This window comes from Sardina pilchardus, chromosome 1 (genome assembly GCF_963854185.1).
Source record: "Sardina pilchardus chromosome 1, fSarPil1.1, whole genome shotgun sequence".
NCBI lineage: Eukaryota > Metazoa > Chordata > Actinopteri > Clupeiformes > Clupeidae > Sardina > Sardina pilchardus.
This window is the reverse complement of record NC_084994.1, coordinates 11,378,396-11,395,895: the sequence shown is the minus strand read 5'-3', so window position 1 is coordinate 11,395,895 and position 17,500 is coordinate 11,378,396. Positions and strand designations below refer to the sequence as shown.

General features: G+C 44.0%; 1 protein-coding gene across 4 annotated transcripts in view; it reads left to right on the top strand.

Annotated features, from left to right (window-relative positions):
• The window catches only part of LOC134101306 (nuclear factor 1 X-type), a 114,030-nt gene extending 106,044 nt beyond the window's left edge, over positions 1-7,986 (top strand). For all 4 annotated transcript variants that reach the window (XM_062555187.1, XM_062554940.1, XM_062555018.1 and 1 more), the window contains 2 exons: positions 644-732; positions 3,696-7,986. In XM_062555187.1, coding sequence (XP_062411171.1) covers positions 644-712 — 69 coding nt within the window. In that variant the 3' untranslated portion in view covers positions 713-732; positions 3,696-7,986. The remainder of the gene's footprint in view (positions 1-643; positions 733-3,695) is intronic.
• Positions 7,987-17,500: the final 9,514 nt, after the last annotated feature.

The window sequence follows — 17,500 nt, the reverse complement described above, 5'->3', positions numbered from 1 at the left end:
TGAAGCTGAATCACCAGCACCACAGCGGTAGCCACATATACATGGTGTGCATATCCAGAATTAGAGTAATGCAGAGTTTCTCAACCGGACAGGCCTTGGGGCGCTCCATGTCCCATTACATGGTCAATGAGTCACATTGAGTCATATTTTAACGCTCAAGCCATCTGATATGGTGAGGTATGTGGTAAGGTGTGCAAAGTGCGATTCGAGTTGATCAACATTAGCGTATAATAATAATAATGATAATAATAGTAATGATAATAATGATATATATATAATGTAATTAATAAAATAAACAATAAACAATAATACAAATAAAATAATAAAGAAATCTCAGTGGCCAAGCTGCATCTCTCCTAACATCACCGATCAGCATAGTGTTAGACAGTGCGATTCGGGTTGATCAACACTAGACTTCCCAACAGTGTGAGTGAACGTGTGTCTGTTCACATACAGTGTGTGTTTAAATACCTGTGAATGTGCGTGTGTGTGTGTGTATCTCCTTGTGTGTGTGTGTGTGTGTGTGTGTGTGTGTGTGTCTGTGTGTCTCCGTGTGTCTCTCTCTCTGTGTGTGTGTGTGTGTGTGTGTGTGTGTGTGTGTGTGTGTGTGTGTGTGTGTGTGTGTGTGTGTGTGTGTGTGCAGCATACTCCCCGTCAGGGTCCTCAACTCCCAGCCGGATTGTCGGCATCGGAGCACGGGACAACCTTCTGAGCATCTCACAGCAAACACAGGTGAGAGCACACTCAACACACACACACCACACTACTCACACTCACACTACACAATCACACTACACACACTACACACTCACACTACACACTACACATACACACACTACACACACACTACTCACACTCACACTACACACACACACACTACTCACACTCACACTACACACACACACACACTACACACAGATGAGAGCACACTCAACACACACACTACACACTACACACACACACACTACACACACAACACACTACACACACAACACACTACACACTACACACACACACTACACACACAACACACACAACACACTACACACACTACACACTACACACACAACACACTACACACACTACACACTACACACACACACTACACACTACACACACTACACACACAACACACTACACACACTACACACAGGTGAGAGAGCACACTCACACTACACACACACTACACACAGGTGAGAGCACACTCAACACACACACTACACACTACTCACACACACACACACACACACACACACACACACACACACACACACACACACACACACGATACACACAGGTGAGAGGACACACACACACACACTCTACACACACACTCTACACAAACTCAAACTCAAGCACAAACTCTACACAAACTCAAACGCAAACTCAAACACACTCTATACAAACTCAAACTCTACAAAACTCAAACGCTACACAATTCCCCATAACTCCTGGCAACTCTGAGAACCCTGATGGGACAATAGAATCTGGTGAATATTCTGAACTTTTTTCAGCGGGAGACTGTGAGTGTTGGCAGAGAGTTGGAACCGTAGATCCAGGGGCGCTAAAGAGAGAGTTACACAAGGAGCTAAAGACAGAAGGATAGAGAATTAGAGAGGGAGGGGAAGAGAGAGAGGGATAGAGAGTTAGAGGGAGAGAGTGAAAGAGAGAGGGATAGAGAGTTAGCGATGGAGTGATAGAAAGTTGGAGAGAGAGTGACAGAGAGAGGGATAGAGGGTTTGAGAAGAAGTGATAGAGTGAAAGAAAGAGGGATAGACAGTTAGAGAGAGAGAGAGAGAGAGAGAGAGAGAGAGAGAGAGTTCTGTAGTGTGGTTGAGGAAGAGAGGTGTCTGGGCCAAGGGCCCTCAGTCACGTCCCAACTGTCTGGTTGCTCTCGGCAACCAGACATGATGTAATAATAGCAGTAGAACACAAGGGGGACGCCAGAGGAGCGGACACACCACTGCCAAGAACCAGAGAGAGAGAGAGAGTGGGGGGGGGGGGAGAGAGAGAGAGAGAGAGAGAGAGAGAGAGAGAGAGAGACAGAGAGAGAGAGAGAGAGAGAGAGAGAGAGAGAGAGGGGGGGGGGGGGAGGGAGAGAGAGAGAGGGGGAGAGACAGAGAGAGAGAGGTAGAGAGAAAGAAGGAGAGAGAGGGGAGGGAGAAAGGGGAACAATGGGGGAGAGACAGAAAGACAGAGAAAGAGAGAGAGAGACAGAAAGAGAGAAAGAGAGAGACAGGGCTGGTGAGCGAGAAGAACAGACAGAGGGAGATGAGTGAAAGAATGAGAGGGAGAGTGAAGGACACAGAGAGAGAGAGAGAGAGAGAGAGAGAAGGACAGAGAGGGGAGGAGAGGGGAGAGGGGGGAGTAGAAGGCGGAGTGTTGGCAGAGGCTCCGTCCCAATCTAAACTGGAGGCTGAACACTGAACACTGAACACTGATCTTTTCATGCTGATGCACTGGCTGCAGCAATCTACAAACACAAAACATATTTTCATATACGCATGCACACACAGATATGCACACACACACAGACACACAGATATGCAGACATACACGCATACACGCACACATGCACACACACACACACACCCACACACACACACCTCTATGTCTCTTTCTCCCTCTCTTTTACACACGCATACACACTCACACATGCATGCACACACACACACACACGCACGCACGCACACACCATCAGCCGCAGATCAGGGTCAAGGCGGCCTTTTCCACGCTCCCAACTCCCAATCTGTTGCACATATAGATTTACATTGACAAGCATTCATTTAGAACACATAGCCTGCAGGCACATACAGGCGCACACACACAAACACACACACACACACACACACACACACACACACACACACACACACACACACACACACACACACACACACACACACACACACACACACACACACACACACACAAGCACAAACACAATTTGAGTTCCCGAAAGTGGCTCCTGATGAAGTATCTTGCTCCGCCGTAACACTCTTTGATAAGGTCTGGTTTATTTGAAAGGCCCACAGCGCCAGACTGGTTCTCACACTCTCTCCACAGCTCAACACTGCCCCTTAGTGGTCACCCTGGGCAGTGGCGAGGAAAGAACAGGGAACACTGGCCCTGCAGCCTCTGATGTTGATAATGATAATCTCACCCTCTCTCTATGCCGAAGATACACACACACACACACAGAGACAGACATACAGTTGTCTACTCCTGGACATCAACATTTTGCTAAATAATTGATGTTTAAGGAGTCGTAATTAAGGAACTATGATTATCTTGAATTTCCCCCTTGGGGATCAATAAAGTATCTATCTATCTATCTATCTATCTATCTATCTATCTATCTATCTTGTTCCCCCTCCGGACAATCCCTCCTATAGTGTCTATTTATTTGCAAGTGTACATTCTGTGTTCTTACACATAGCCTTATTCTACTATACTGTTCTGTTTTTATTCTTTTCTCAAACAAATGTTGTATTTGTTTGAGAGTTGTACTTTGAGAGGAAGGTTAATCAGAGTCAAATTCCATGTTTGTGTGGCTAATAAAGCTGATTCTTTCTTTCTCTATTTCTCTCTCTCTCTCTCTCTCTCTCCCTCTCTCTCTCTCTCTCTCTCTCTCTCTCTCTCTCTCTCTCTCTCCCTCCCTCTCTCTTTCTCTCTCTCTATCTCTCTCTCCACAGTCCTGGTTCCTCTGACAGCGCCTGGTCACTGGATCACTCGGACAGCAGCAACGTTCTCCTCCCTCTCAGCCTCCAGAACCAGCACTCTACAGTACCGCCTCCGTAGAACCCATCTCCACACAGAACGCAGAGAAACCAGAACCTAGTCTGGAACCAACCCCACAGCAGAACTCCCGGGCCACATCCCTGGAACGTTGTCATCACCACCTCCTCCTCCTCCTCCTCCTCCTCCGCCCTTCTCGCCCCTTCTCCGAACTTTCAAAAAACATCGGGATCAGGATCACCATCGCCACCAACACCAACACCACCGTCATCAGAATCGCCATCAGCAACGTCTTTATCATCTTTATGATAATAATCATCATCATCGCCATCATCATAACCACCACCATCTTCCTCTCCATCATCATCATCATCATCATCATCATCTCCGCCATCCGAGGGAAATGGCTCCACGAACACACACAGCAGGAGCGAACAGAACAGAACACTACTGGTGGGCGCCGATCATGTGACCAAGTCATGTGACCGCCCCCCATCAAGCAGGAAGCAAGAAGCAAGAAGAAGAAGAAGAAGAAGAAGAAGAAGTAGGAGAAGAAGAAGGCTAAGAATGGCCTTCTAAAAAAAAAAGAAAATAGTGTAAAAAAAAAAAAAATATCCTCAACAAAAAAAATGACAAAAGCTGACAAAAAACGGCCCTTCTCTCTTTTTATTATTATTGTTACTATTATTGTTGTTGTGTTTTATATATCTGTTGTTCATATTGTAGCCATGCAATTAGGTGATAGGACTCCTCTGTGCCCGCAAGTTGTTTCCCACCAATCAAAACCAGCTCACCAGGGTTCTAGGCCCACCCACCAGCCAGAGTTATGCACCCCATTGGTTAAGCCCAGATACCACTGCCATCTGATTCGTTAAGCTCCTGTGACAGTCCCCCTTTAGATTGGTCAGTCATGATGACACTCCTTCGTTACTCACGAGTCACTCTTTGGCTTCCCATAGGCGTTGTTTACTAAGCAGGCTTGATTTACCTGCGCAATTCCACATTTTCAAAACATTTTTGGATTTCAACACTAATTGTTGACAATAATTCAACACACGGGTTAATAACCCCCATAAACTTTCTATTCAGCTTCCCTGGCCTTTACCCCTGATCAACACGGGTTGATAACTCTATTGACTTCCTATTCAGCTTCCCTGGCCTTTAGCCCTGATCAACACGGGTTGATAACTCTATTGACTTTCTATTCAGCTTCCCTGGCTCTGAACAGATCATCACTGTGTTCTAGTCGTCTAGTCCGAGTCAACACTAAAAGAAGTGTAACACTATCAGAATCATGTGCAATCTGAACTCTCCTGCTACCCGAACTGACAAAGAACACAGCTGATGGAGGGAGAGAGAGAGAGAGAGATAGATAGAGAGAGAGAATGGTGGATGGAGAGGTAATCCTCTATGCAGAGGGACGTGTAAACACTCTGGTGTGGTGATCCTAAACAGCTCATTATGGGATAGATGCAGCTCTGGTCTGGCATGGATACGTGTGACCGCACACACACATGCACGCACACGCACACACACACACACAAATCACGTAGCGACTTGTCACAGTCAGTGTTCGATGAATGGCCCAGTCAACAGACAGGGACGCTTAACCTATGGAATCTGTGTCAGATCGTGACCGCCATTAGATATACAATAGGACAAAGGAGGGCTACAGTATGTGAAGGTCTTTACTTTGTATTGAGTCTCTCTCTCTCTCTCACTCACTCTATCTCTCTCTCTTTTTCTCTCTGTAGTTTTTGTAAAAGAAAAAATTCAAGTGTTAACGACGAGGAAGAACAAATGGCAGGGTGCGGAACCATGTAGAACCCCGCCCGGACGGCACTCACACAGGGGCTCACGCACACTCTGGGGAACCGGGTCGAGTTCTGATCCGGCACGGGTTCTGTCTCAGGATCTGGCCCTACTGTTGCCATACACCATAAAGTACAATTCCATAAAGTTAACCGGAGTCAAATTCCTTGTTGGTTTACGCAAACCTGGCCAATGAAGCGGATTCTGATTCTGATATAGCATGGCCGTAATATGACCTGGCTCTAATCTGGATTGTAATCTGGATCTATCTATGGCTGATCTGGCCCTAATATGACTCCAACATGGCCCTAACATGGCCCTGATATGACTTCAAAATGGCCCTGATTCCTGAGGAGTATAGCCTACTAAGGAGCAAGGTTACTGGCTTCGTACAGTTAACTTTGTGAGTAACTTCATATCTCCAAAATAATGCTTCACTGCATATAGTTGCTTCAGTGGGAACAAGTTACCTGGGCCAACCAATCGCCTTGCTTCGTAATATACCCCTCGGAGCTCTGATCTGGTTCTGATTCAGTTCTGATTCAGTTCTGATTCAGTTCTGATCCAGTTCTACCAACCCACCCCAGAGTTGGACCTCCTGTTGGAAGCAGATTGAGCATCAATGTGAGGTAGTCTCAGAACCTTTTTTTTTTTTTTTTTCAATCTGAGAATTGTAATCTTATCGAGAATTGAAATCCTATAATTTCCTTTTTGATTTTGTTTATTATTATTATTATTATTCTTTTTTAAAATCCTGCAAACAGTCCTTCCGCTCCAGGACTCTAAACTGAAAGGGGTGACTGGTTCGATTCCAGTCTTTGTATGTTTGAGGTGAAAAACAAAACAAACAAACAAACAAAAAAGTATTTGTTTATATTTGTTGACTTTTTTTCCTACTTGTTTGGAGTCTATGTCATTGGCATTTGCAGTTGTCCCCTTTTAAAGGCATGTAGAGTTTGTACTAGCTGAATTTTGTAAGTGTGTGTGTGACTGTGTGTGTATGTGTGAAGGCTTAAGGAACCTATGCAGCAATGGGGTGTGTGTGCGTTGGGGGAGGGGGGGGGGTGGTGAGTGGAAAACAGGATCAGAAAGTAAAAGTCCTACCACGTATTTGTTCTACCTTTGCACTTAATTGAAGTGAGGAACCGTTTGTGGACCTGCACCAGAGGTGCGTTCAAGTTCACCGAACTTAGGCGAACGTTTGCGAACGTTCGCAAACAGTATTCCGTTAGCCTTGAGTTTTTGGCGAACGTTTGCTAACAATCGCAAACAGTCTGAGGAGGTGCTGCACCGCGAACACAGTGGAACTGGACGTGAGTTTGACGAACGCAACAATGCAATTACTGGTAGAATGGAAGGTTAACACCAAATTGTTCAAATTTAACAGTTCAAAGAAAACATGTTCACCTCGAACGTTCGCCTATATTTGCGAATTTGAACGCACCTCAGCAGCCTGAGGAGGGAGTTCTCTCTGTGATGTCATAGATGGACACTAGACTGTCTGTGTTTACAGCAGTCTGAAGAGGCGGCTCTCTCTGTGATGTCATAGATGGACGCTAGACTGTCTGTGTTTACAGCAGTCTGAAGAGGCGGTTCTCTCTGTGATGTCATAGATGAACAGCTGCAGAGACTGTCTGTGTATTCCACAAAGAACGTTAAAATTCAGAAGTTCAAAAGAAACATGTTTAAATCTCTGTTGAATTCCAACACCCCTCGGGCGGTTGCACTGTAGAAGCTCGTCTGCCTGGCTGAAGAGTTGTTGGACTGATTAGAACCGGCCTGTTTAGCCAGCGGATGAAACCAATAGCCTACACAGACTGTAACGGGGGGAGCTTTACCAGGCGTGTAACTGAAGCGCTACGTTCACGTTGTTGTGTCTGCTGCAACAGTTGGCTTCCTTCCATAATCAATGGATATAGTTACACCAGATGTGATGATAGCGGCGTGTAGCCTACATTTGAGTGAGAAAAAAAAAAAAGAAAAAGATCAGTCGTCTAAAATTATTTTTTTTTACACGTTGCGGACGGAACGCTTCAGTTACGCGCCTGGAGTAGATTTCCTGTGAGTCTATAGAACTTTTACTTTCTGAAGCCAGGGTTTCCCCACATTTCCAGGGGGGGCAGTGGGTGGGGTTGAAGGGTATTGTGCACGGGACGGGAGGGGGCACACACTGCTTGTGATGGAATATGACACTGGGGTGGGGTATGGGACCCCCCCCACCCCACCCCACCCCACCCCTGGGAGCAGAAGATTTTGGGCCGGCTCCGTGCCAGCTAGAACTGGACTGGATGCGGCCCAGGGTGCTCTCTGCTCCTCCGCGGAGGGCTGGTTAGCCGTTAGCGGCTACGCGGAGCTGGATTGGGGTTTAGTGGCTAACCTGCTTGATTGAGTTCAGTTGCAACCTCCCCCATCAATAAATGTTACTGTGAAAGAGTGGATCCTGTGCTTCTCCATCCCCTCCCCCCCCCACACACACACAGACACACACACTGGAGTCATGTTTATTTGCTTTTCTTCTTAATAGTCTCAACTCAACTCACACCTTCTCCACCGTCTCTTTCTTTCACATCGCTCCCGTTCTGAAATCGATGCGGCGTCCCTCCTCGAGCCATATCCATCTCAAGATAGACATTCTAGACAAACATTTGTTCGGCACCATGGCAAGAGTTTATTAGATTGTTCGTATGATTATCATACGGGAATAGACACATAGAAGAGAATAGGTCACTATCAAGCATTTAAGGGCGCTTTCACACTAGGTCCTCTGGACCGGACCCGGGTTCGTTTGGTCCGATGGTTCGGTTGTTTTTGATAGTGTGAACGCAACCGTACCGAACTTGTGTGCGGACCCGGGTCCGCTTCGCTAGAACCCTGGAGCAGGTTGCTAAGCAAACGTTCTGAAGAATCTAAATAATCTTTACCTTTGTCTTCTTCATTGCATTGCCCTCTGCTGTGTTGCCAAGTGATATTTGTAAACAGAATTCTCGAAGTTCGTGTCTAGAAGCATGGTGCTTATGACGCAAACGGACCCGGGTGCGCAGACAAACATGTAATGTGAACACAGAGACCAACTACGGTAGAAGTAACCACACTCGGGTCCGGTTCAGTTAAACGGACCTAGTGTGAAAGCAACTTAAGTGACACAATGTATGAATTACGCCAATTATTGCCAATTATCGTCAATGTTCAACCTACTTGGATCCCCTTAAAGGCGTCATTCACCACTTACGGAACGTTCGCACATCATGCAGGGCTGATAGACAGGAAATTATCTGTGCCTGAGATGATCAAATATATTCAAAGACAATATTGAGAATAGCCTTTCTTGACATCGCACATGGCCGAGCTCAAGCCTGAATTCAGGCACCACGCCCCAACTCTTATCAGGCCTGATTATGACATCACCACCCCCTTTTGGACGTCAAGTCCATGTACATATTAGCCTGGCTAGCGCCTAAACACCAACACCAAGCAATTTGCAGTCACAGGCTGCACCCCAACTAGAGGGAGCGTACCTACAGTGAGGAGCACATGTATTTGATACCCTGCTAAAACAGGAATATAAAATCATCATTTGACAATTGATCTTAATGCCTTAACTCAAAAAATTAGTACAAATCAAACCGCCAAGGACACCAATTTTCTTTGTGATTGAAGAATGTATCGTAAATAGATAAATGTTTTCCTTAAATGCTAGGGGAAGGAAGTATTTGACCCCCTATGTAACCCTATGGGAATTTAACACATAGGGTTAACATAGGGGCAGGCAGATTTTTATTTTTAAAGGCCAGCTATTTCATGGATCTAGGATATTATGCATCCCGATAAATTTCCCTTGGCCTTTGAAATTAAAATAGCCCCACATCATCACATACCCTTCACCATAGCTAGAGATTGGCATGGTGCTTTTTCCAGTAGGCCTATTAGCCTGTTTGATTTGCATTGAGCTCAATGAGCATCAAACAGGCTAATAGGCCTACTGGAAAAAGCACCATGCCAATCTCTAGCTATGGTGAAAGGTATGTAATGATGTGGGGCTATCTTAATTCCAACGGCCAAGGGAACTTTATCAGGATGCATAATATCCTGAATCCATAAAATAGCTGGCCTTAAAAAATAAAAATCTGCCCGGCCCTATGTTAACCCTATGTGTTGAATTCCCATAGGGTTACATTGGGGGTCAAATACTTACTTCCCCCTAGCATTTAGGAAGAACATTTATTTATTTACAAAACATTCTTCCATCACAAAGAAAATTGGCGTACTTAGCGGTTTTATTTTTACTCAATTTTTGAATTAAGACATTAAGATCAATTGTCAAATGACGATTTTATATTCCTCTTTTTAGGCAACTTTAGCATGGTATCAAATACATTTTCTCCTCACTGTATGTTCCCCAGGTCCTATGTTCCCCACTTTGAATGGGGCCGGGGAGTATAGGACCCTTTTTTTCTTAAATTATAAAAAGGGTCCTATGTTCCCCGCTTTTCCCAAAAAGGGTCCTATGTTCCCCGGTATGTATTGCAACCGGGGAACATAGGACCCTTGTGGGGAAAACCGGGGACCATAGGACCCGGGGAACATAGGGATGACCCCCGACTGGGGAGCCTTATAACAAAAGCTGTTTTGTTAAAAAAAAAAAAAAAATAGAGATAAACATAAACACAAGGTAAACACAAACTGTTTGTTGTGGCGTTTAAATGGGTCTTTGTTTGTGTCAGTGTTTACAATCTCCATCACTTCCTCTAAGATGGCTGTTGGTAGTGTCACTAGACCCAAGACAGTCCAATCTAATAATAATAACTAGAAAAGCATTCAGAGAACGCAAACCTCCGCCAAGCGAAAACATAGCCGCCTCCTGGATCCAGATGCTGATACGGCTCACTCGCAAAATGTAATCGTTTCTTCCTTGGATCATTTCAGACCTTCCCTGAAAATGTATTGGCGGAGGTAATAAACTGCTGCCAAAAAGGCAACAGGTGTTAGTTAAAAACCTTAACTTATAAGCTGGGCCCCAGCAGTTCAGTACTGGTCACATGGCCCAGTAAAAGGGGTCTAGTGGCACGCCCCTGGGTGCTGGCTGATCCTAATTCTAGGATCAGGGTCAGGCCCGTCTAGGAGTCATTGCAGGCACAGCTACTGCAACACACACACACACACACACACACACACACCTTTGTAAACTACCCTTGCTTGTATTTGTGGTGTTGCTTGTGCAATTTGTCCCCCCTCATTTCAAAAGTCGGCCCTAAACAAAAGTGCCTTTTGATATTTGACTCAAAACTACACCTCGACATTTCAAGTGAAAATTCCCACGACCATGTGCAGCTGGCCGGTTGGACAAACCCCTTTTTTTCCATTTTGTTTGTAAAATGTGAGCATAGCCAGACTATCTGTTTCATGGCCACTAAGCTCAATCTTTTATGATTCGCCGAAGTTCAGGCAGGGTTCACCCAACCTATGAAACAGAGTGAAACACGCACAAATATAAATAATTCCATCTGGCCCTATTTCCAACAAAATAATAATTAAAAAAATCTATTTACTTTAATTTCACAACATTACAAACTAGGAAATAGGATATTTCTGTTTATAATTCTATAACTTTCCCAGGATTTCCATGATCCTGTGTCAACCTACTGTATGTCAGTAACATAAAACTGGTGAAACCCCATTGAAATAAAATCTAAAATAATGTACTGTATATATCTCAAGCATAATTCTTAAGACCTAGATGCAATAAACAAGCCATTAGGAGTGTAACGGTACACACAAATCACGGTTTTAGTGTGTACCTTGGTGCTGAAGTCACAGTTCGATTAATTGTTGGTACAGTAAGCCTGTAGGTGCTTCAACCCTAAAAATTAACTGACAATATATTTGAAAAATAAACTGTCATATGGTCCTCTACTTAATGTTTGTGTGGAAACTTGAATTTGAGACATTGTACAAAGCAAAACAGCAAAAAAAAAAAAGCAGAACCTGAAGTCTTCTACCTAAACGATTCAGTTTGAATATGTGCACTTGTACACTCCTACAAGCCATTCCTAACAGTTATCGGCACACAAATCCAGTTAGCAGCTCGTGCTTAAGGGATGTCGTTAAGGGGTCATTAGAGGTCGTTAGAGGTCAGTAGATCGCCCCAAATGGATCTACAGTACAGTAAAGTAACTTAAGGAAGTTGGTGTGATTTGAGATCTTTTTACTGTTCAATGATGATTAAAGAGAAGTTCATGCAGTAGGTGTTGGTCTCTGTTTTTCTGACTTCTCTGCTCCTTCACTCTTTGTAGAACTGTCAGGAGGCGATCAATCACACACACACACACACACACACACACACAAACATACATTCTGTTTGTTGAATTTGAACAATTTGTTGAATTTGCTGTGTGCACGTGACATTCCACTATTCTCGCTGAACAGTGCAACCCCTCAGGAGGTATGAAGATAAGGACCCCAATGCTGCCATCTTTGCCCATATAAGGAGATCCAGGTCTCCTTATATGGGCAAAGATGGAACCTTTTATGTCATTCTTGTAGACAAACTTCAGAGATCTATGCTTACATGAATGTCCTCGGCCACACACTCACGCCTATTTGGTGTTTAGTACATTCAGTCAACACACACAGTCAAGGAAATATCAATTCCTTCTGCTTTAATGCAAGCATTGACAGACATAAAAAAAAAGAAACACATAGGCTAGGGTGTGCAGACATATATATGTATATATATATATATATAATTTAAAATAATATTTATGTACAGTTACAAAAAAAAACAAAAACAAAACAAACTCAGTCAAACTCTTGATGCTCCAGTTTTCTGAGGCCTTTGGATTTCTGCAGGCAAGGGAGTAAGGGAAGAGTGGTCGGGATGGGACTAGACCCGGCCCATTTGGTACCGCTGTTCTGGATTAAACCCAATCCACCCCGCTGTCCACTGGGTGGGTCTGGATTAAACTCAATCCACCCCACTGTCTACCGGGTAGGTCTGGATTAAACCCAATCCACCCCACTGTCTACTTTGTAGGTCTGGATTAAACCCAATCCACCCCGCTGTCTACTGGGTAGGTCTGGATTAAACTCAACCCACCCCGCTGTCTACTGGGTAGGTCTGGATTAAACTCAAAACCACCCCACTGTCTACTGGGGAGGTCTGTGGGATATTCCAAGTACGTGGTTTAGTGACAAATCTGGGTAGATGAACTCAGAGTAAGTGGTAAACCTAATAGAAGAGCAGTATGGCTTCATTCGCCTAACAAAACAATGCCTTAGGGCTCTTGTTGTAGAAGGTTTACTATTTACTCAGAGTTAATTTAGCCAGGTTTGTCACTAAACCACATACTTGGAACAGCCCCCTGGATTAAACCCAATCCACCCCACTGTCTACTGGGTAGGTCTGGACAGAGCACACACGCACCACCTCAACCAGCAGCAGAAGTCTAAAACAGCGGTTCTCAACCAGCAGCTGAAGTCTAGAACAGCGGTTCTCAACCAGTGTGCCGTGAGGCAAAGAGAGAGGCGTGCCGTGGAACTTTGGGGAACCCAATGAAAGATTGTAGTCTTTTAACTAATGCCCCTCATTCAAGCTTTACTAAAAACACTACAATATTTCAAGAGTCTTTCCCAAATCTTGTCAGTGTTAGGTAGGCTTTATTCAACATTGTGTGAAGTAGTTAGTACAGATGCATTACGCAGCACAGTCAACATTGCGCGAGCACACAACACCAGTTAGAAAAAAAAACGGTGGAAGTAAGAATGAGCAGGCAAGTTTACAGCCTGTAACAACATGTGCGAAACTTCGCACTCGGGACTAAGTCGGCGTGTCTTGCCGTTCTGGTTTGACCTTAACTATAGGTTGAGAACTTCTGGTCTAGGACATGGTGGGTAGAACCTCTGGTCTGGAACATGGTGGGTAGAACTTCTGGTCTAGAACGTGGTGGGTAGAACTCCTGGTCTAGAACATGGTGGGTAGAACTTCTGGTCTAGAACATGGTGGGTAGAACTTCTGGTCTAAACCTTGGTGGCTATAACTTCTGGTCTAGAACTTGGTGGGTGGATCAAGTGTTTGGTTCAGTGATAAAATATGGGTAGGCCAGCTCTGGATAAGTAATAAACCTCCTAAATGTTGAGCGCTTCACTTTTGTTTTGGTAAATGAGACCCCAGGGTTCTTCTACGACGTGGTTTAGCTCTTAGGGCCCTTAATATAATGCTGGACAAAGTCTAACGTCTAATTAAAGCTTGTTTAACAACTATACATATTTGTAACTTTATAAAGAGAATACCATGAGAAAGATCCGGAGGGGCAGCTGAAAGCGGTCTCACTTCACATGATGTTGCTTGTTCATGCACAAGAACTAGACTGACCTAGTCCAGCATGTAAATTAGGGCCCACAGTCTGACTAATCTCATCCAGGTAGGTGGACTAACTAAACTCATCCAACCAATTGAACCAGAGAGGGTTAAAGCGGAGCGAGAGGCGCAAATGTTTGGTCATTTCCGCGTTCTGTCTTCACAAGGGGAAGGGGGGCTAAATCCCCCTTTAAGCAGACCTGCTAACATTCGAACTGAACTGCTTGCTGATCTGACAGAGATCGATATCCCACTTTGACGTCTTTGCAACACGCCTCTTTAAGCAGACAGGAACTGTTTGAATTTTGCTTCCATAGAGATGCATTACGTTGCTCTATCTTGTCAATAATTAAGGATCTTTGAACTAATCAAACTCATCTGGAATTACATGCACAAATACAGGGTCAGCCAGAGGTAGTAGCTCTAGGTACCTTCAGTCCAATCAGAAGGGATCTGGGAACTTTGTCCAATCAGAAGGGATTCTGGGAACTTTCTGTCCAATCAGAAGTGCTATTGAGATCTGTATCATGGTCTAACGCTATCAGGGTTTCACCACCCATGGCACTCTATCCAAAAGTGTGAATTCTTCATAGGAAAAGAAAACAAACAGACAAACAAACAAAAACAACTGGTCGATAATCTCAGTCCACATAATAAGCCTTCCCTTCACAACCTTGTGTCCTTCTCTAATTAGGCAGCTTCTTTAAGAACTCAGAAGTCAGAAGTGAGCAATCTAGGACAGGTCCCAATCACACCACTAATGGTCCCTCTCCATATTTAGCACTCGTAGTTTAGTCACTGCCGTGACTAATCCTGGCCCAAAAGCAGAGGTGTGTGTGGGGGGGTTCAGCATAAACGCCATCTTACTGATTCTGAAGTAACCAAAGCAGGAAAAAAGGGGATCAAATTAGGATTGGACTCGTGCAATGAGCTCTGAAATAACATTGTCCCTTTGGCTTTTATATGTATGACCTCCTGATTTGCTCCACAGCGCCACCTCTGGTGAGTAGAGACCACCTCTGCATTCTGCCAGATCAACGCCCCCCCCCCCCCCCCCCCCCCCCCGGTCTCCCGACAGCGTTGGACCTACGCACTCCGGATGTTCACTACAGATTCAGCTTCCTAACGTTTGCTTGGTTTTTCTGTGCCTTTATTGAACATGCTCGTAGTGTGAACGCACATGCACTGCTGTTAAATTGCTGTTAAGGGAAGCGGTCTACGTGAGCAATTGTGAAATTTGGTGACGTCAGGCTTGGTAACATCACAACTGGCATTTGAACTTCGGACCAACATAGTAACTGACTTATGCTGACTTATCGAGTTTCTTGATTTTCATATGACTATCCCCTGCCACACACAGACATAACTAATGTTAATCGTTTCAGATTAAATAATTCCGCAATATTTGTTTGTTGCATGATGTGTGAACATGGACACAATAGTGTTTTTGTTGGTGTTGCTAAAGACAAAATTTGAAGACGAGAAGGAGTTTGAGTAATATAGTAAGGAAATGTGTAAAGAATAGACTTTAGCACAGGCTGTGTAATGTAAGCTACATGTTCCTCTCACCTTTTTTCATTTGATAAAATATTCACTTTGTCTAGCTCCTTAACATAACTGCATTAGTCCATTTGTATGGACATGAAATTGATGGGAATTTTTCCAAGTTAAAAGGTGATTCATTACAACTAGATAGAAAAGTTGTTAAGATCTCGGGATCACTCATAAATCCTGTGAATATTTTCATAACTTTCTGAAACAATAATCAAATTTACGATGCTGTCGGGAAGCCGGGCCCAAGACCAGACCAGGCAGATCAGCGAGAACTGGACCATATCAGAACAGGGCCGTTCACACCGAGAAGGATAACGATAACGGCAATAAATAACCAGAGTTAAAGACATTATAATGCCGAGAGACTAATGGATTTCTTTGCTTTTTTTCTGTTAATTTGACATATCTGTGCTGTGTTAATGATTTTGCTGTTACCCATGTGGGAAGGGAGGGGTGGGGGGGCTATGGTTTACTTTGAATTTTATATGCATTAATAAATACCAAAAATAAAAGTTATAAAAAAAACGGCAATAAATAATAAAAAAAAATGTTGTTCTAGCGTATATGAATGACGACGTCCACACATAAACTACAGTATAACGATATGAAGAACAATATTGTTGCGGGATCACTTTCAGAACAATTTTGAGAACAATGAAAAGCTGACAGCCAATCCAAATCCATCACATTCATCAACACGACAATAGACATTATTTACTGTTGTTCAGTGTGGATACTATTATCTTTATAGTTATCTTTACGGATCTCGTTCTTGGTGTGAGTGGCCTTTTCATCTTGGCTGGATCAAAGACATCATCAGAACAAGATCAAAAGCCGCATTGTGCTATTGCCTAAGCAACACGAGGTATTCTCAGGTGTAGTGTGTCTAGAGCATACCTTACACTGACAAGATTTGGGAAAGATTCCGGAAAGACTGTAGTCTTTTAACTAATGCCCCTCATTCAAGCTTTACTCAAAAGACTACAATCTTTCAAGAATCCTTCCCAAATCTTGCCAGTGTAAAGTAGGCTTAAAGTCCAATTTACACCAAAGATTTCCGACGCGACGAGACCAAGTTGCAGCGGTGTGAATTAGAAGTTGCACGTAGCTGCAAGCCGTCGCAGAGCATTTCAATATGTTTAGTCGCAGTTGCAAAGTTTTACAACGCCGCGGGTCGTCTCGTCTCGTCGGGAATCTTTGGTCTGAACCCTACTTAACACTTGCTTACATAATTCAAACAGCAGAGGCTCGTCTCGTCTGGTTTCGTCGGGAATTTTTGGTCTGAACCCTATTCAACACTCGTTTAACATCATTTTCACAGCAGAGGCTCGGCTCGGCTCGGTTCGTCTTGTTTAGTCTGAACCGTATTTAACATAATTTTCACAGCAGAGACTCGGCTCGGCTCGTCTCGCTTAGTCTGAACCGTATTTAACATAATTTAAAGAGCAGAGGAGCCCCTCCTCTCACCAGAGGACAGGGTCACGGGGAGTTGCCATGACGGCATGAATATGGCCCCTTCTCAACCTCTCTCCTCCAGGCTCGTTCCCACCGATCCCATTGTTGCCGCCCCTTCATTCTTTGTCTAGATCAGTGGAAATGAGAACCGAGGAAGGAAGGGAGGATAGATAAAAAGACGAATGAGAGAGGCCCGTTATCTTCCCAGTCCTAGTTAAGACACAAATCCAACCAATGAAATCACTGACACCTCACTCCACTCAGTCAGGAATGTTACGCTGCTGGCGCCACCTAGTGTCCTGAAGTCATATTGACACAACTGGCTCTTTGGGGATTAGAGTTACTTGGATCAGGGGGTCAAAGTTCATCTCCAGATTTCAGGAGATTTTAGTGTTTTTTTGTTTTTGTTTTGTCTTTTTTTTTCTTCTATGGTTAAGATTAACAAGTCAAAAGCATACTTCATTATTTTTTTGTCCTATACTTATATATTTAAATAATATTAAAAAAATTATATGAAAATGTACATACCCTCCTATGTAGATATGCAGGCGCTCATCAACACACACACACCTTGTTTTTTTAGCCTAA